We start from the raw sequence: 19,695 nt of genomic DNA, 5'->3' as shown, positions 1-19,695 counted from the left end.
GGCAAATCATACACACGTAGTCTTTATCTGAGAGCATTTCCATTAATCACACAACCACAACACTCAGTATGTTTTGAAGAGTTGAACAACTTGTAGTCACACACTTTCCCCGGGCTGATTTATGAGGAAAGTATAGAGCCGTAACATAACATCTTCATATTTGTTTTGTAAAGCTCTCTTTTAATGCACAGTCCTTCTATTGAAAAGAGCTCAGATTTAACAAAATCACTCTTTATCCTTGAGGAAACGGTACATTTATTCAGCCGGAACACGACACGGTTGCTATACAAAAGGGGGATTTATAATTTACATGGAAATGCTCATATTTGTCTGATGTCTGTTAATTTTCAAAATGACTGTTTGTGTTGAAACGTTCCAATTAAAACTCCGTGTTATCTACAACAGTTTTCTCAGAGGCTTCAGCATGAGGGTGGACGCTTTATCTTTACTAGTCTTTACTAACGCCGGCCGCTAGGTGGCACTGTGTCTGTTTGGTAAAACTCGTCCTGGAACTCACCCTCCCCTCCACCACACACACACACATCCCCCCACCCCAGAGGTACCGAGCAGTCTGACACCAAACGCTTAAATGCCTCCAGTCCACAATGTCGGGGAAGGATAGCGCGCTGTTTTCTCTTCACCAAAGGAAATATCAATGGTGGTGAATGAAAGTACATTTTGTCCAGAGTTCCGACATGCTGCATATATATATATAGCATGTATGTCCCTTATTTATATAATTACAGGGTTCCTCATCTCTCCCCTCACACACACACACACACACACACACACACACGCAACCACGGGCTCTAGCAAATTTAAATTTAAATATTTCATCAAATATATTTCAATTCATATGTTTTCTTTGTTCTTTTCCGATGTGTTACGTTGGGAGATATGCGTGTGGATTCCTCCTCATCGAAATTCACAGGTTGTAAATAATTCAAAGATATCCAAGAAATGACGAAGTGACCCAGGAGAGGAAACATTACGCGACTTACTCACAAATCACAAAACATCCCAAGCAAATAAAAACGCTAATGTTGTCATTTGCACACACACACACCTATGCAGGATGTCGGTACTAAATTAAATATATGTATGAATCAGATAGTAGTTGGTTGTATATGTTTAAGACCCCCATTAAATTAAGGTATTAGGAATTATTTACAGCCTTATTTCTTCATATGATTGTGGCACGTCACCTTACAAACATAACCCAGGCTGCGTGTGAGTGTAGGCCGGAAGGAAATTAGTTTAGAAGTGTAAATTATATTATTTTGACTTTTTTTTTCCTTTTTTTTTTTTTTACAGACTGTCTTAAAATACCGTTATTGATTATCAGATCGTAACCCTATATCATCCACATGATTCAATTCAGATAGTGTTTTAAGGAGGATTTTTTATTTTTTCCTCTGGGACAAACGCACACACACGCACACACACACTAGGCCTACAGCAATCAATGATGATGATTGGTCAAAGAAGTGTGAGCCGCACACTATAATATTAGGTTGTATCTCAATCCTAACATCAATATTATCTGAGATGCTTTCAAATCTGAGTCTGATGGGCATCTATCTTATCTCGCTCAGCTTCTGCTGTAAATCAAACTCCTGCTGCCGGGGACAGTAATAGACTGTTACATAGGTCCAAATACACTTTTAATACCTTTAATGTGAGAAATAGAAACAAAAAAAAATCCATTTGGTTGCAAAAAAGCTAAATAAATAAGAATAGAGCCACACAGCTGATTGCATTGTATGCTCAACATTTTTGATTTCCCCTCCAGATTGATCTGAGATTTTTATGTGAAGGCTATAAAACCAACAAACTACTTGACTGAATGTACTTGTTCAAATATAGCTCGTTGTTGGTGGAACTATGTAAATCCTTTTTAGGGAATAAAATGTTTGTTCCTGTGCTGCTGAGGTCAGCTGGGACCCCGGGGTTGTTTGAAGGGGGCTGTAGTCTGTCTAATGTTGTTCCAGTGGAGGATATGTCATTGAGGAGAAGTTAGTGACGTTTCACTTCTTCTCCCCGCGGTTCCTCACTTCTATACAGTGAGCAAAGGTTATATTGCCACATTAAACAACAGAATGGTGTTGACTCTGAGAAGATCTGAATGAATTGGAGCTAGTTGCAAATGTGATGAAGAGCACTGACATGAAAAATACCCCAGCACCCCTGGGCTACCTGATTTGGTCAGACCATTACACTGTGAATGCCATTTTAGGCTCTGATTTACACACGCGGGCTGAATCTCCTTCACTGCGTTAGACCACCTTAAAAATCTTAGTCCCGCCCCCCAAGCTTCCCTCGGCCGCTCTGATTGGCTGCGAGATCCTGGATGGAAGTGGCTGCAGAAATGCAAAACTTGTTGCTTGCTCCCGTGGACGCGTTGATCTCACACAGCGCCAAGCGGCAGAGCGGAGTGAGAGTGTATCTGTGAATCGCTCCCAGCTGCACCTCAGACGAACACCAGACCCGAGGACACACACTCACTCACTCACTCTCTCACTCACTCACTCACCGGAGGAGAGACGCGCACGTTCGGGCACAAAGCGCAGCGGAGAGACCCGAGGCACGGCGCTTTTCCTTGCCGAAGCGCACGACCGGCAGCGGATGAAGGATGCTGTCAAGCCTCTCCGTGGTTGTGGAGCGCGGGTAGTGTGCGCCCGAGCCGCTCCGGGGTGAGATCGCCTGTAAAGCGGCCTCTTCGGTTCTCCGGTATCCGTGTTGGACAGCCTTGTTTCTGGACTTTCCATCACTGGACTTTTAGCTACACGCTTGCGTAGCAGTTGTTGATATATTTTTTGTAAAGGACATCGTTTTTAATCACAGAACATTTTTTTCCTAAAGCGCTCTAAAAGGACCCTTTTTCTTGTCTTCATTATGGGATTGCCCGCAAAAAGTCGCTCTGGGACATTAAGTATCGTGCTGGAACAATGAATTAGATGACAGAATTTTGTCTTAGTCTCTGTGTGGGTTCACTTCCCCTCCTGCGCTCTCTGATCAAGTTATAAGTAAGCGAGATGTTTTTGCGTCACGGCGAGAAATGCACACAGAAAAACTTTGGAATACGATAGGTCATACATGCTTCAAGTGAAATATCAGTGTTATATAAATGTTTATTTAATCCAGAGGAATAAGAAGAGCAGACAAGTGCACGCGTAAATTCGGGAACGGAGACATATTTTGCGTGCGTATTTGGACACAGTCTGTCTGTCCCCCTTTTCCCTCCGCGTCCTTGGATAAGTTGGAAAACACAAACAATTGATCCAGAACAATGAGAACGTATTTGGTGAGTGAATACTTTTAATATAGAAAGTGCAGTTTAAGTAATAGTCTGACATAAACATTTGAATAGTTTTTGTATTTTTTTGGGACTTTTTTTGCTTTTTGGGACAGACGGAAAAAGAGACAGTGAGCCAATGTCTGGCAAACTGGCCGTCATGTGGGACTGATAGCAGAGGAGTATGTTTGGGCTGGAACAGTTTGGTTCTCAGATTAATAGCAGAAACCCTGGCCAGTCGGAGAGAAATATAAACCAACCAAGACTGAACATGGGCTCCCATTATAAAAGCCCTGGTTTTCACGCTGGAGGCCCGCCGGGGGCAGTGGAACCTGGCATGGGCCCTCTAACTGAGCCACCAATGCTCGGGCTCAATATGAACATGAACGGTGAGCAGTATGGGGGCTTTCATCCACGGGGCCACTCGGACATGCATGCAGGTGGCGGACTTCAGCAGCAGCAGCAGCAGCAAGGAGCCATGCATGGATTTTTTAACAACCAGCAACCTCATCAAGGACATCCTCACGGCCACCAGCCGCACCCCCACCAACATCACCCTCACTTCAGTGGGAGTTTTGGAGGCCCAGAGCCAGGATCATCCTGTTTGCATGGCGGCAGGCTAATGGGCTACAACAACAATGGCATGGGGGCACAGCAGGGCTTCGGAGAAGGATTTGATCCTCTCACTGAAGGCCAGGGAGGAGATGGTTTCCCCCAGCAGCAGCAACAGCAGCAGCAGCAGAGGCCTGGTAACATGCCTGACTTCCAACATCATGGGCCGCCTAGTGGCAGCCACGCTGTCCCTGCTCCCTGTCTACCCTTGGACCAGTCACCTAACAGGGCGGCATCCTTCCACGGTCTCCCTTCCTCCTCATCGTCCTCCTCCGAGGCTCATGTCCTGGAACCTCGGCGGATACCCAACCAGGCGGCTGTGGAGGGATTAGAGTATAACTTCCCCAATGAGCCTCCATCTGGACATTTTGATGTACCTGTATTTTCCCCTTCTGAGTCTGATCCTCAGTTACCACATTTTGGGCCTGGAAGGGCAGTTGGCAGCGGAAATTTCCCAGGCAACCCTGGCATGCCACGGACACCAGGTATGCAGGGCATGTCTAAGGGACACCAGCCGCCACCACAGCCCCAGCAGCCTCAGCACGGAGTGTTTTTTGAGAGGTTTGGAAATGGCCGGAAGGTGCCCGTGGGAATGGAGCCGGGGGTCAATGCGAGGCATCCTCTCATGCAGCAGCAACAACAGGCTGGCTTGATAGCTAGACAGAACTCATGCCCCCCTGGCCTCCCCCGACCCCCTCAGGCTGAGCCTGGCTCCACTAACCCTAACATTCTGGACGGAGGGGTCATGATGCCAGGCCAACACAACCAGTTTGAATATCCCATTCACAGACTGGAAAATAGAGGCCTGCACCCCTATGGGGACCCCATGTTTAATATGCAACAGCCAGCTCCTCCTCCTCCTCCCTCCCAACAGCCCCCGAATCAGAGGCTGCAACATTTTGACTCTCCTTATATGAACATGGCCAAAAGGCCTAGATTTGACTTCCCTAATGCACATGGAGGTGAGGGTTGGTGCGGCGGCATAGAAAACCACCTCTCCCCCTCTGCCTACCCAGGCCTACCTGGAGAGTTCACCCCCCCTGTGAGTGAAGGTTTCCCTCCGGGGCCCCTGCAGCATGCGGGTCCTGAGCAGCAGTCTCTACAGCAGCGGCAGAATGCAGCCATGATGATAAAACAAATGGCCTCTCGTAACCAGCAGCAGAGGATGAGGCAGCCCAGTCTGCAGCAACTGGGTCACCATGGCGATGTTCCTCCTGGCCCGATGGCTCATGGAGGTCCAGTGGGAGGAATGCCTCAGCCCGGCTTTGACAGGGAGAATGGTGGCAGGATGCCTAATATTGATGGACAGAATCCTCATCTAACTCAGGAGAACTCCTGGTTCCAAGGGTCCCACCCACCAGGGGAGATGATGTCACGGCGCATGGGTGGAGCAGGCAATGATGCAGGGGCCCATGACATGGGGCTACAGCAGAACGGGGCCGGGATGATGTTTAGGCAGGGCATGGGCATGCAGGAGCCCATGAGAATACAAGGTGATGGCCACGTACCGGCTCTTCATTCCCCCGGCATGCACTCTCAGTTCAGCAACATGGGCAACCTCTCACAGATGCAGTCTCCAGGAGCAGGAGCGGGGCATCCAAATGCACCAACAGAGAGACGGCCAGCTGACTTCCCTGCACCTCCAATGGGAGCACAGCCAACGTTTCCCTACGGAGGGGCGAACCGTCAGGGGCCAGCCCATAACACTCCCCAGGGAGTGAACACCTCACCGGGGAGCTACCCTCCTCAATCTGAGTTTCCCCCAGGCCAGCGGTCATCGGTTAGCAAGCTTGGTGCTCTGTCCCTCGGGAACTTTAGCAAAACCAGCGCTAAAGACAGTGTTTTTGGCCAGAGCTGCCTGGCGGCCCTTTCCACGGCCTGCCAGAATATGATCGCTAGCCTAGGGGCCCCCAATCTCAACGTAACATTCAACAAGAAGAACCAAAATGAGGGCAAGCGAAAACTGAGTCAGACAGAGCAGGACATTAATAGCAGCACATCTAATGGGACTGGCAGTGCTGGTCCTGAATATTTTCAGAGCAGCGCTTCCCAGAACAGCCAGATGCCTGGCACCGGGAATAGCAACTCTAAGCCTGCAAGTCAAAGCCAGACGGTGCAGGGGGAAGCCAGTGCCCTCTCCCCAAATTACAACATGGACGCTACCCCGTGCAGTGAGGGGAAGGCAACAACAGGGAGTGGGAGAGGGAGAGGGAGGAGAAAAAGAGACAGTGGACATGTAAGCCCTGGAATTTTTTTTTCCTCTGACAACGTTAACCCTGTTGTAAGTCCAGGCCAGCAGACCCCAGCTGGCATTGGGGAGAGGGGTGGGGGCACGCCCCACGAAAAACACCTCCAGTCACCCTCTTGGGGAAAAGGAGGGGACCTAATGTTGGGGGACCAGGCAGACTTGATGTCTTCTCTGGACAGTGGCATTCAAAGTGTCGCAAAGTCTGAGAGTAGCTCACCGCGAGTGGACTTTCCTGACGATGTCAGCACCCACTATGGCAACGAGGATGAGGTGTCCTCCAGCTCAGATGCAGGAGGGGCCTCTGCCACCAAGCCTAATCGCAGCCCTATGATCACCGGCTCACCTAAACTGCAGAGAGGTGACCACGGGATGATGAATGGACAGAAGCCCCTGGGCATGGGCATCAACAATCATACTACCTCGCCACCGGACAGCTATGGACTCAATGCTGGTGGGGGCACAGGGGGCAATGGGGTGAGTCACCCGGGCACACCTGGAGTGGAGCAGGTACGCACCCCTTCCAGCACCTCTGGCCAGGACGAGATCCATCCCCTTGAGATTCTGCAGGCCCAGATTCAGCTCCAGCGACAGCAGTTCAGTATCTCAGAGGACCAGCCGCTGGCCATGAAGAATGGCAAAAAGAATGGCGACTGTCCCTCACAGAACGGAGACAATGAGCTGGCGAGCTGCAGCCCGGATGCTGGGAAGGGCTCAATGGGCACTATTGACCTTGACACCCTCATGGCGGAGCAGCATGCCACCTGGTACGTGCCCAGCGACAAGGCCATGATGGACGGGACAGAGGATGACAAGGCCATGGGACCCTGGGAAAAAAGCAAGAGCCAAAACAACAGTAAAGAAGGTAAATGAAACTGTTTCACTCTTCTGGCTACTTTTTACACACCTTTCTCATCCTTCCTGTCTCTCTCTCTCTCTCTCTCCCTCTCACACACACACACACACACACACACACACTGAATGAATCATTTTCTGGCATTTTGTCCATAACATTTTTATAGTATGGTTATTACAATATTTTGTGTTTGATATATAGATATTTGTATTTAACTTATAAACCACTGTGATGTGATACAGAGGGCTGTTGGAATATTCTGTACAGACTGTGGGACCTTTTGTTCATTGTGCGGTGCAAACAGTCGTGTATGCATTAAGCAGTAACCGTGTAACTGGGCTGCTTGGCTTTAGGCTCAACCTATTAATAATACATTTAAAGATATTTTATTTTAATCAGGTTAAAATAAATAATAGTGTATTCAGAGTTCTTTTTATAGAAAGTTATCAATTTAATCCGTTTTGGTAAATTTGAAAAATATTATAATCATAATGGAACTATCTAAAACGGTCGTATCAGCGAACAAAGTAATCCATGTCGTACTTTTATAGCTGTCTGCATTGTGGAAGCTCGACAAAAGAGCAGCCCAAGAAAAGTAAACATTTCCTGCGGTTCTTTATCTGGGTTTTCAGGGTGAACAACTACATTGAGAAGATTAATAGCTTTTTGAGGATATGCGTTTGCGCAGCGGGGTTCCCTCGCCTTGTTACGTGTTTGTTTTTGTTATTACCACGGGATAAAGCAGCGCTGGGTGAAAGTGGATTGATTTGAGATTGGCAGGACAGGATTTGAAGGATTACAGCTCACGGTGAAATTAATGCAGCTATGGAATTTTTTAGGTTTTTGCGTGGCCAATATTTCCTTTAGGAGCATTCACTAATTATTATTAATACTATTTTAGTTATTATTAGATATTATTGTTGTTATATTTAATTAAGCTATTTAAATATTGGAATTACATCTCTAACAACACAAAAGCAAAGTTTCGACTGGAACATTTCAACATTTTCCCTGCACCAAACATAGCTTTACACTTTACAGTCAACATAATATTGCCTGTTTATTGTCGAACATAATTTAAAATCCGTCTAGGAAGCAAGATCAATTAAATAATTTTCCCAGTTTTTATCTTTTAACTTTCTAATCTTTTCAAATAATAATAATAATAGTAATAACAATAAATATAATAATTGTAATAATAGGATTTGCAAGTGTGTGGTCGCCTTTTTATTCAGGCACTATATTGGCCACTTTCGGAGCAGCAGCAGCAGCCGGAGACGCTTCACGCTGCTGCGTCAGCCACGTCCCTTGCGCCGGCGTCACTGCCCGGGCTGAGCCGCCGGAGCGCGTCTGGCTGGAACGTAAAATAACGTGATACGTGGACGTGTGTGCTGCTGTACGTGCAGGCGTGTTTCAGTGGCTCGCTCTCTCTCTCACTCTCTCTCTGTATGTGTGTGTGTGTGTGTGTGTGTGTGTGTGTACGTACGTATGTGGCCCTCAGCGAGTCTCCAGCGCCTCTTTGTTCTGCTCGGTGCGGGCGCAGAGGGGCGGGGGCGCGCGCCGCACGGAGTCTGGAGCCCGGGCGCATTGTTGATATGAAACTGAGAGCAGGGTGTCGAGTTATAGTCATAATAATACCGTCAGTATTCCTATAGTAAGGAGTGCTGTAACTAATCACTAATTTGAGCCGAGTGGTCATATTACACGTGAACAAATGGAAAAATAATCAATGACTTTTATCATTCCATTTAGATATTATATTGATCCTTAATGATCAAAAAAACTGCTGCATCCACATCCACCTGGTGATTTGTCTTCCCCGTAATTAGTCATCCGCCTCTCAGCTAATTTAGAGGATCAATTACAAGATCATTGGACATCAAGGCTTTTTTTGATTTGTCTGATCACTGACAGGAGAGGTAACTGCTTTCTGCTGATTTAGGAAGATGACAGAATGTGGAGAAATCACACACACACACACACACACACACACACACAAAAGTAAAGAAAAAATGATCCTATTGATGTCATGCAGTGATAAGTAACTCCACGACTTTTGAAATGAGTAATGAGTATTCCTTTGGAGTAAGGAGCCCAGCACTGATAAGCAGTCAGCCACACTCGCCCTATTGCTCTGACTGATTAAATTCCTCAGGGGCTGATAACTATAAATGCATATCAATTACACATCTAAATCCGTAAGAACCAGCAAGCATTTGAAAGCATGGATAGTGTTGTCTCCTCCTCTCCTCTCCTGTCCCTCTCCTCTCTTCTCCTCTCCTCTCCTCTCACAGCCCTCCCTGCATGGACACAAGGCATGCAGCTCTGGAGCGATCGATAGCTAGTTAGCACAAATCACGGCTCCTGACAGTTTCTCATTTGAGTGCTTCAGACAGCAAAGATGAAAAAAGGGTGGAGGTGTATTTGGGAGAGGAGGGGGGGGGGCGGGGGGGAGAGAGAGATTTTGAGATTGAATCTGATGCTTAGGCTACACAGAAGGGAGCAAAATAACATAATAATTTAAGATAAGTCATAGCCCACAGCGTAGTTCCATATGAGCCAACATCCCACAGGCTTTATACACTGTAAGAAATATCCAGCACAACAAGTCATTTATCCACGTTTGAACCTGTCAGATGTGTCAAAAACAATCTGCCAGTTGGGCTCAGATGACGTCAGTGACATTTGACACATCACAGGTTGCATAATTAATGAAAACGTCACACTCCTTCATTTGCATTTAGAGAAAATACATCTCCTTTCACTTGCTGAATTTTTTTTTACACTTAATGTGAGTCGGAAGAGTTTTTAAGAGATACAATGAGATTGTATGCTCAAATATTTTTTGCAGCGGATCGGTTACATAAACCTGATTTGTAGGCTATGAAAATGCTTCTTGACAGTGATAGATCAGATACATTTTGGTGATGTGCAGCAGTGGACCCTACAGTGTGTTTCTCCAAGATTAATGTGTTATTCTTCTCTCACAGACGGCACTGTTATTTATTCTTTTCATTCTTACATTATAATGCCATTACATCATCAGGTCCACTATAACAAATACTAATCAATACAGTCACACAATGCAAATGAGTTTATCCTAACGTGATTGTGATGTCTTATAAATGATACATTTTCTTCAGTAAATCAAATGAATTTAAATTTGGTCTACAAAGTTGCTCCTGTTCAAATTTGCTGTTTCTTATAGCTGTCACGTGTAGACGAGCATTAACCACAATGTGTCAAACGTCCTTCTCTGTATGTTTGTCTGGCGTTTCTGGTGAGTGTTTATAGGGAATGCGGCACGATTAAGTTTATTTGTTTTTTTTAGAGACTCTGCTCAGTGTTTTATGGGGTTTCAGTGTAGCTGCGTGAGCTCTGAAACAGATTACGGCTCAGTGTGTTGCGTCGCTGAGGTGATGAGAGTTTAAGTTAAAGCCTTCTGCAGGAGACCCAGATCACTTTGACTGCACGACGGAAAATGTTCTGTCTGCTCGGCACAAAGTTATGTAAAACTTGTACGGAGGTGGTGATGTCGTTGCTGTGTGTGTGTGTGTGGGTGTGGGTGTGTGTGTGTGTGTGTGTCTTTGTAACCGAGCCGTGCGGTGCTATGGGCTGTGTGTGTAGAGTCCGAGCTTCACTACAGGAGCCACAAATCTGCACATGATTTGAGTTGGACGCTGCGGAGAAATTTAGTGTAATTCGTCCGGGCAAAGCAAACTCAACTGGCTTTAACTGGCTGGACATGCATTGTGTTCACCCAATGCATCCCACCTCACCCTGTCTGCACTCCCTGCCTGTGTAGGGTGACGCTGTGTGCTGCAGTCATGCCCCCCCCCCCCCCCCCTCCTCCCTTTTGGACCCTGTTTCTGGCCTCCCGTCACTGTGGCAGCGTGCAGCTCAAGTTTTTCACTGAGGCGCAGTAACACACACACACACACACACACACACACGGCCTAAGATCCTGCTGTACCGCGCAGCGTCGTATATCCCCCACGGATCTTAAGGAAAGGAGGGAACGCTAAATAAGGTGTTATTTCCCTTCATTTTTTCCACTTTTTCCCTTCTTTCCTATCTTTTGAAACGTCCTCCCCGTCTCGACCGCCACACCAGCAGCAGCAACAGCAGGTGACAGAAGCGTTTCAGTTTGTATCTATTTGTACTCTCGGTAGAAAATTCCGTTTTGGTGTGACAGTGAAGTGAATATTTTTCCCATGATGCATTCAAACCCCTCAGTTTTATCCCCCTGTGGAACGGGCTTCACTCCTCACCCTCAGTCGCCGCCACGTATTTAAACAACTGTAATAATGATTAAAACTCGGCCCGGTCTGACTTTTGACAGGTTCTTGAGAGAGGGACGTTGCATTTTATCACACCCACCAGAAAGCAGTTTAATCCGCTGAAACAGCCATATTGATATTCCAGCGCAGAGACCAAACCCTGAGAGACAACCTGGCTTTGACATTTGGGTACGACAACACAAAAAAAAACCTGCAAATCACACCAGTAATTTCTATTTCCTTTTCTAGAACGTAGCAGGGGAGCAGAGGAGAAAAATGTTGATTGGCGTGTACTTAAACACGGAAAGAAGAAAAAAAACCAGCTCGGGGCAGCGCATGTTCTTTACCCGTCATTACAAGGTGTTTTATATTGACTATTTCAACAACACACGTGTCGTGGCCCCTTCGCACGGTAATGATAATCATTACCACCATCATAGCAATTAGCCCGGGTAATACTGTTTCCAAAAGTCGTAATTCATCCCAAGGCAACTCCTGTGTGAGTTGACAGAGGCCTGACAGGTTCTGCGTGTTTGTGTGAGTGTGTGTGAGTGTGAGTGTATGGCAGTATCAACAATGTAAATAAGCTTATGGGTTCATTTTGCACGCTGATAGAAGAGCAAACACAACTCTGAAAATCTTTGTTTGCCATGTTCATGTTCATCTCACCTTTTTTTTTTTCCACTCAAGGCCTCCAGGACAAATCTTTCCTTTTGTGATGAAGTTTTGTTTACTCTGTGTGTGTGTGTGTGTGTGTGTGTGTGTGTGTGTGTGTGCGCGCGTATGTGTGTGTGCCCTAAGTGATGAAGTGCAGATTTGTAGCCACTGGAACTTGATAGTGTGGATTTGTCAGTTGTAGACATAAAGTTTGATTTATGTGGACTCTGCGTCGGCTCACGGCTTCAGCCCTCGTGTCTCAGGTGTCTCGCCTGGTAGAACACGTTCGCTTTAATTCTAACGTCTGGCAAAAAAAAAAAACGTTTAAGAGCATTTATTTTAGAGTTCTAAACAGCGCTGACCTGCAAAATGCCTATCATTTATTTAAAGTGTTTGAAATTGAGTCAGAGCTATTGTGAGTGCTTTGCTTGTGCTTCCTTATACACTAACTCACTCACTCTCTCTCTCTCTCTGTGTGTGTGTGTGTGTGTACGTGTGTGTGTCATGAGCTTTTGCAAGACATTGAGCACTAGTGACAGTCAAAGGAAGCCTATTACAGAAGCATGCTTGTGACTGATGAAGAGCGAGAAAGATGAACAAAGGTGTCAGGCCTTTTTTTTTTTTTTTTTTTTTTTTTTGCTTGCCGGTTTTTCCAGCTCTTCAAAAAAACATCTCAGCTCATCCGGTGTTTTGTTTACCCTGGGGAAGGCTGTTAGAATGAAATAACAAAATATTTAAAAAAAACAAAAAAAAAACAACTTGTCTCAGCATGTGGTAAATATTCTCCTCGGATGGAGCGAGGAATGGAACGCTGGGATTTATCGGGGAGATGAGGAGGAGGAGGTGGTGGTGTTCCAACAAAAAGCCTGAGATGGTGGACGTGTGTGACAGGCCTCCAAATGTCCACTGTCCTGCCGAATGAAGCGCCACCGAGCTCCTCTCTCTCCGCCGCAGCCGTCGCCATACCGAACGCGTCTCTTAAGAACACGTGATCCCGCCGCATGTTGTCATCCTGCCAGCAGCGGTTATGTTATTTGCCATACAGGTAGTCGTCGGGCGCCTTTAATTTGTATTGAGGAATTGACAAATGAGTTATGACACGGGAGCTGTTCCTCCTGGGAGACAGAAGTAGAGGCTGATGGAGTGATGCAGGGAGTGAGAGAGACGGAAAGAAACATCTGTAGTTTCGCTCAGGAGGCGAGCGACTTGGTAATAGCTGCCATTTGCATTTTACGGGAAGAGAGAAAGTCATTCATTTATTTCTTCCCATCGGTTTCCATGCTGCACGGCAGCCCTATTGTTCATATCCTCTCTGCTGTATGGATGCATGCGTGTATATAAATACATACATCTACATTCACTGTTTCTATCTGTTTACGTTTCCATGCAACGGCAGAAAGAGGAACTTCATTTCCAATTTCCAATTTTTTGGGGACAAATTTTGCCCCGTGAATCTCTCCTGGCCTCAACCTAAGTCTCCCGCTGTTTTCAAACGACACTTGACGCCGACGCCGCGGCATTTAAACAAAACAGACGTAAGTGAAGTCGATCAATATGTCACCTCCTCGGATGACGCGGTGGACAGGCACTGGACGTCCTCTTTGATTTATGCGGGAGGCACTAAATCAACTTCCTGTGTTCTGATTTGTGTCTAGCTTCCTAAGCGCTTCGCGTAGCCCAAGGGGGAGGTGTGTGTGTGTGTGTGTGTGTGTGTGTGTGTGTGTGTGTGTGTGTGTATTCGAGGTGATGGGAATGGGTGTGTTTTTGGAGAGAAGGTAACGAACGCTGGGGGCAATGCCTGCCTGGACCTGTTCCTTTTTTCTTCTTCTTCTTCTTCTTCCTCTTCTTCTCCCCTTTATGTTGCAGACCAGGAGAACAGAGAGGAAACTCAACCCACAGTAACCTCTGCACCCTCCCTTCAGAAATGTGCCCCCCCCCCCCGCCAGCCCCCACTCACCCCCCACCCCTCCTCCTCAGCGTTCTGAGGGAAAGGTCACGCTGTGGCAGTTGGGTAGTAGAGTGGAGGGGGGGTTTAGGGCTGAGAGACCCCCCCTCCACCCACACACCCCAGGCAGCGGAGATACCTGGGACAATACCTCAGATAGGCCTTGTTACAGCTCCACCCACCCCCAAACCTCACCTGTGCTCTTCCTCCTCGTCATCTTCATCATGTGATCCTGTCAGGCTGCAGCCCAGCAGGTTCTGTTGCATTTTGCTGGAGCGAAGGCGTTTCTGTCTCAGTTTATTTCTCTATCTGTGGTCTGATTGTGATGGGAGCATTGTGCTGACAAAGACAGAGTCGTCACACACACACACACACACACACACACACACACACACACACACACACACACACACACACACACACACAGCAGTAGTGGTTGGTAGTTGTTATGCTAAAGGAATCTGACCTGATGTCACACACTGTCATAGGAGCAGAGGCCTTTGGGTGTTTTTGTCAGCCGGCCGAGCCTTCTGATTGGACCGGTTTGTGTTCAGAGAGGACGGGGTCGAGCCCCCGAGAGCACCAGGTCAAAGGTGAAGTGTCGTCATGGAAGTAGAGCTTTGGATAGAAAAGGGCAGAGGCCCGCCGCATGGGATTGTGGGGCCTGGGAAATCAATGTGACGGTTCTGAGGAGCTCGCACCAGAAAGGAGCTTTGTAGTGTGAAAACAATCTGGCCTGTACGCTTTATTTTCAGCCTCTTCTCTTCTTCACTTATTTCACAAAAAGTCACAATCTGTCTCGCCTTCAAAACATTTCTCATTATTTTAGCTGATCCTTCTTAGAGTAATTGAAAAAATAAATAATTTGCGTGGCGTGACACTCATCAAGTCTGCAAAAACGTCGACTTCGAAACTGCCATTGTTTACCTTCCGCCGCTGCTCGCTGTGTGTCGAGTGTGTGTCGAGTGTGCAACACAGGTTTACAAGTCAACCTCGCAGAAACATCGGTGTCACCCAGACGAGCCCGAGCACTGGTGCCGCGTTCCCTGTGTGTGTGTGTGTGTGTGTGTGTGACACCGCTCCAAAGCCCTGCTGCTATATATATGTGTGTGTTTGTGTGGGCGTCATCATCAGGCACTAAATAACAAAGCAAGCGCACTAGGGGAGAGAGAGATACAGTGAAATAAGTGCATCACATTAAATTTAATATTTACTTAACACGTCGCCGTGGTAATCTTTCCTGGCTGTAATGCGGTTAAAGATATTTCGGTGTGTTTGTGGCTCGAGCTCGCAGCTGCTCGCACTGTTACTGTTCCCCCCTGTTTTATTAGGTACACACACACACACACACACACACACACACACACACACACACACACACACACACACACACACCCCTGCCTTGTTGTTGATGCTAAGCACTTGTTCCCCTCAGATGAATAGGCCATCACTGAGATATTGCCGCGGATATGAATTCTACGCTCGGCGGCGTAATGCGAGTCATTGAACGGCCCCTAACAAGATAGATCTTATTGAAGAAGAAGAAGATGAAGAAGTAGGAGGAGGTGAAAAAAATAAGACCCTTGCTTGCAAAAAATGTCACGGTGATTTGGGATTGTCGACTTGTGTGATGTAGGATTTCACAGTGCCGTTTCCACTTTTATGCGTCTATCCCACCGTGGATAATGCTTCAAATTTTAAGTGGAGCGTCTTGATACGCCATAAAAATTCCCTCGCCTGCGTCGCCTTTGGGTGACTCGTAATGTGCTGTGATGTTGTAATCCCGCCATGGTCCGGCTTACTGCACACGTGCTGGAGGTTTTGTAAATGTTGCTCGTTTAAAAAAAAAAAAAAAAAGAGTCAATTGTGAGCAGAAATGTCAGGAAAAAAAAAGTGTGTCTTTGGATCGGTTTATGAATGAACAAGGGGAGAGAGATTTGTCTGTGTGCGTGTGTGTGTGTGTGTGTGTGTGTGTGTGCAAGGAAAATGATAGTTTGTAATGTGAGTTGAGTCTTTTCCGTTCTGTCTGTGTGTGTGTGTCTTAGCAGCTGAGAGGCTGGTGTTGTGTGGATGTGGTGGCGGCAGCAGTGGCGGCAGCAGTGGTCGGCGTGTTGTGTATTTGTGTGTTTTTGGCTGTGAGTGTTGTCAGATTGTTGTGTGTGTGTGTGTGTGTGTGTGTGTGAGCCAGGGGAACGCTTGGCTGCCTATTCAGGCCGGCGCGGACCCTGCTGTGCCCAGCGAGCGTGGGCCTGCCGGCGGGCGCTGGAGGGCTCTGCGCTGGAAGAGGGAGAGCGTCAGTGGGTGGGTGGGTGTGTGTTTGTGAGGGGGGAGGGGTGGAGCGATCCTGGCAGGGGGTGGAGTAGATCCGCCATGCTGAGGTGGATGACTGGACCCTCTGGCAAATGTTAGATCTTGTCACCGCCACCACAAACAGAACATGCTGATTTCTTCCCCTCTCCCCCCCTCCACCCACCCTACACACACATACACACTCTCAGCCCTCCCCCCTTCTACACCACGCCCATCCCTCCCTCCTTGGGACGGCAAGAAAGAGAGACTTGCAAGTGGCAGAGACGCAGCGACACAGGGAACAACGGGAGGCTCTGCTGCCTGACCTTTTACCAAATCCCTTCACTTTTCCATTTCACTGGTCGCAGCCCAGACAGGCCGGGGGGCAAGCCTCCCTCGCTGCCCGCCTGCCTGTGTGTGTGTGTGTGTGTGTGTGTGTGTGTGTGTGCGTGCCTGCCGCTCGTGGTTGTCCTAGCTGCCTGGCTTGGCCTCTCTCTCTTTCTCTCTCTCTTCCCTGGCTGTGTTCTGTTAACACTGTGTCGCTGTTACCTCAGAATGAGAAAAGAAGCCGTTTTACAGAGCAAAGAAAAGGGGAAACGGTGCAGGAGGAGTTGTGGAGGCCAGCATGGTGCTCCTGCTTCCATGTGTTATCAGAGATGACTAGAGCCTCTGTGCCCTGATTGTGTACTCCATCACACACACTCCCTCCTCTGACACGTGTAACTCAGCTTGTCAGAGGTGTTTTCTCTCCGTCTCTACAGTCAGACACAAAGTTGCGCCCGCACCTGAAAGCTTCTGCAGCACTCCAGCTCAACCCTTCCACCCGAGGAGAGAGGCGGCGCTACAAAAAAAATTGGGATTGATTTTTTAGTGGAGGATCTGCCAACATCTTCACACACACACACACACACACACACACACACACACATACACGCTCTCTCCCCCTCTCTCTCTCTCTGTGCTCTGGGCTTGCTTGGAGGCAGAACCCAAAGCACACGATGCAGCGCTGGTGTTGTATCCTAACATGCAGCCCCGGCGTTCCCTCACCCCCGGTTTCCCTGTTTCTGTCCCCTGTTGTGTTTTTTTCCCCCTCTCGTCTTCAAAAACTTTCTCTTCATTTCTGCCCCTGAACTCCTTGCGTACGCGTCAGTCACTCTGCGTCTTGGCAGATGAAGTGTGTCGCCGTGCTTTTAAGTAGAGTTTAGCCAAGCACTTTCTGTCCTCGTCAATCTTCCTCTTCTTGACTCATTTTTTTCCCTTCACCACATGGCACAGAGTGATTTTTCTCCATATGTGATGTGTGCATCTCTGGTGTCAGCAGTAAATTTGCCACGGCTGATTTAGAAAAAAATATAATGTGACTTTTAATAAACCCGCGTATGGATTTTCCAAAATCTCTGTGCAGGCGTTTAATATGGGGCGTGACACCTTGACACGGGGTCGATTCCATGGCATGGTCATTATACCAGTAAATTGGGTCAAGCAGGGTTAAAGGTCAGAATTCTCCATGCACTTTGACCTTATGACCGGAGGTCATGCAGGAGAGCTCTTGATTTGCACGGCTGACCAAGAGCAAATGAATGCATGTATACTTGTGCGTATTTTCACGCGTGTGTGTGTGTGTGTGTGTGTATCAGGTTTGAGGAGGAAGATGAGGAGGTCTTCTTGGGGATAGGGGGGGTTTGAATAGCGCCGAATTAATTTCACAGTGCAGATTTAGTGTGGGATGTGAAAATGACACTGGTTTAATTAAAAGTGTGTATTTTAATGGTTGGGCTGTATTACAGAACACAAATCGCTTGCAGTTGTTTTTCATTCTGAGTGGTCTTTTTTTTTTTTTTTACAATTTAATTAACCTTTTCCTCCCTGTGTTTGTCTTGCAGAATCAGAGCTGTCCCAGAGTAAAGCTGGAGCCGGGGTGGCTGGCACTGGAGGAGGAGGAGGAGGAGGAGGAGGAGGAGGAGGCGGCGGCAACGGAGGGAACCACCTGCAGTGCCTGTCCGTCCACTGCACAGACGAGCTGGGGGACAGCAAAGGCCGCGGGGGACCTGTCTCCTCCTGGCGCTCCCTCCACTCTGATATCTCCAATCGCTTTGGGACATTTGTGGCGGCACTGACTTGAATACAAAGCCCGCCCTGCGAAAAACTAAAGTTGAATCGCAAAATATGATGAAAAAGATTCAGAGACAAAGATATTAAAGGGAATTTAGGATGATGGAGGCGATGACGACGATGACGATGATGATGATGATGATAAGGCGTCCATGAGGCGACTGCAAGCAGCTCTCGTCTGTTCGGGGAGAGAAAGACACTTACACTCATGAAAGCAAACATGAACATACATAAATACACACACAAACACACACACATGCGTACATACACTCACATGCAAATACTTTTTTTTTTCTGACACATGCAGCCACACTCATCCTCTCACACACATGCACACACACACACAGACACACATACACACTGCTGGACGATGCAGCAGGGCTCCCGCTCGATGACGCCTGTGTCTGGAAACACCTCAAGTCGACAATTTCTGTTTTTCTTTCGTTTTTCGTTTTTCAAGAAAAATAAGGAAATGTCAAAAGGAGCAAAGGAGGAGAAACAAAACGAAAACGGGACGAGGTGAAGATGTTCAGTTGTCGCCGGCTTTGATTGTATATCAGTGTTTGACGCGTGTTCGTCCCCTCGCGGCTTCACCACAGTCTGCCTGCTCTCAGTTACACTTTCACTTATATTGTGTACATTATCCTCCCACTAAAGGCGACTCTCTTGCTTGCAGCCCAAATTTCCCCACTTAAAAACTCACAATTATATACAATATATATACAGAATTACTGATTTCCGCCCCCTCACCCCCCTCACCTGAGCTGTATTGGTTCCTCAGAAGCGACCTGGAACACTGAGAAGCAGGATTAGAGGGAGAAGGGAAAGAGGCGGGGGGGCGAACACAGCATGAATGTAAACCCCCCCCCCCCCCCCCCCCCAAACAATTTCACGCCATTTTCTTCGTTTTCCTCAAAGCGAAAGCCGAACCAGTATCATTTGCTGCTGTCAATCATTTAAAAGATTTGCTCTAATTTCCTGAATCGACGCTTCATTGTAACGATGACAAACTCTCCTCTCCTCTCCTCTTCTCCTCTCTGCTCGCATCACTCGTGTACAACTTCAGCCGACGGCAACTGAAACGGAGGTGGAGGGACTGTCTAATAAGGGATTTTTGAAAAATTAAAAAAAAAAAAAAAAAAAAAAAAACTATTGGTATTGCACATGTAAAATAAGAGAAAATTTGCTGTGTGTTAGGCAATCTTGTAATCTTTAAGTAAAGCTTCTGTTGAATTTGAATTTCTGAAACAATAGATGGAGGACTGTGACGGCAATTTACAAAAACTGATTTTTTTTTTGTTTTCCTTTTTCTTTTTTAAATAATATGTAAAGTGCAGTCGTCTGTTTTCCTGCATATTGTATATATCTGTATATGTTTTATTGAGTAACTAAATAACAATAAAT

At 47.0% G+C, this 19,695-nt stretch overlaps 1 protein-coding gene across 1 annotated transcript; it reads left to right on the top strand.

Moving 5' to 3' along the window:
* Nucleotides 1-2,398: 2,398 nt before the first annotated feature.
* mn1b (meningioma 1b) lies at nucleotides 2,399-19,440 on the top strand. The gene is made up of 2 exons (XM_076154266.1): nucleotides 2,399-7,017; nucleotides 18,063-19,440. Exons 1-2 carry the CDS (start codon nucleotides 3,480-3,482, stop codon nucleotides 18,299-18,301), a joined length of 3,777 nt encoding a protein of 1,258 aa, XP_076010381.1. The 5' UTR covers nucleotides 2,399-3,479; the 3' UTR covers nucleotides 18,302-19,440.
* The last annotated feature ends 255 nt before the right edge of the window (nucleotides 19,441-19,695 follow it).

This window comes from Genypterus blacodes, unplaced genomic scaffold (genome assembly GCF_046128005.1).
Source record: "Genypterus blacodes isolate CSIRO-AG114 ecotype Tasmania unplaced genomic scaffold, CSIRO-AGI_Gbla_v1 ptg000061l_1, whole genome shotgun sequence".
NCBI classification, from domain to species: Eukaryota; Metazoa; Chordata; class Actinopteri; order Ophidiiformes; family Ophidiidae; genus Genypterus; species Genypterus blacodes.
Note: the sequence above shows the minus strand (reverse complement) of the source record. Positions and strands in the feature narration are given on the sequence as shown.

Coding starts and splice junctions, on each gene's coding strand:
- mn1b (XM_076154266.1), top strand. CDS start 3,480: ATGTTTGGGCTGGAACAGTTTGGTTCTCAGATTAATAGCAGAAACCCT. Junction 7,018..18,062: donor CCAAAACAACAGTAAAGAAG/GTAAATGAAACT, acceptor TTTGTCTTGCAG/AATCAGAGCTGTCCCAGAGT.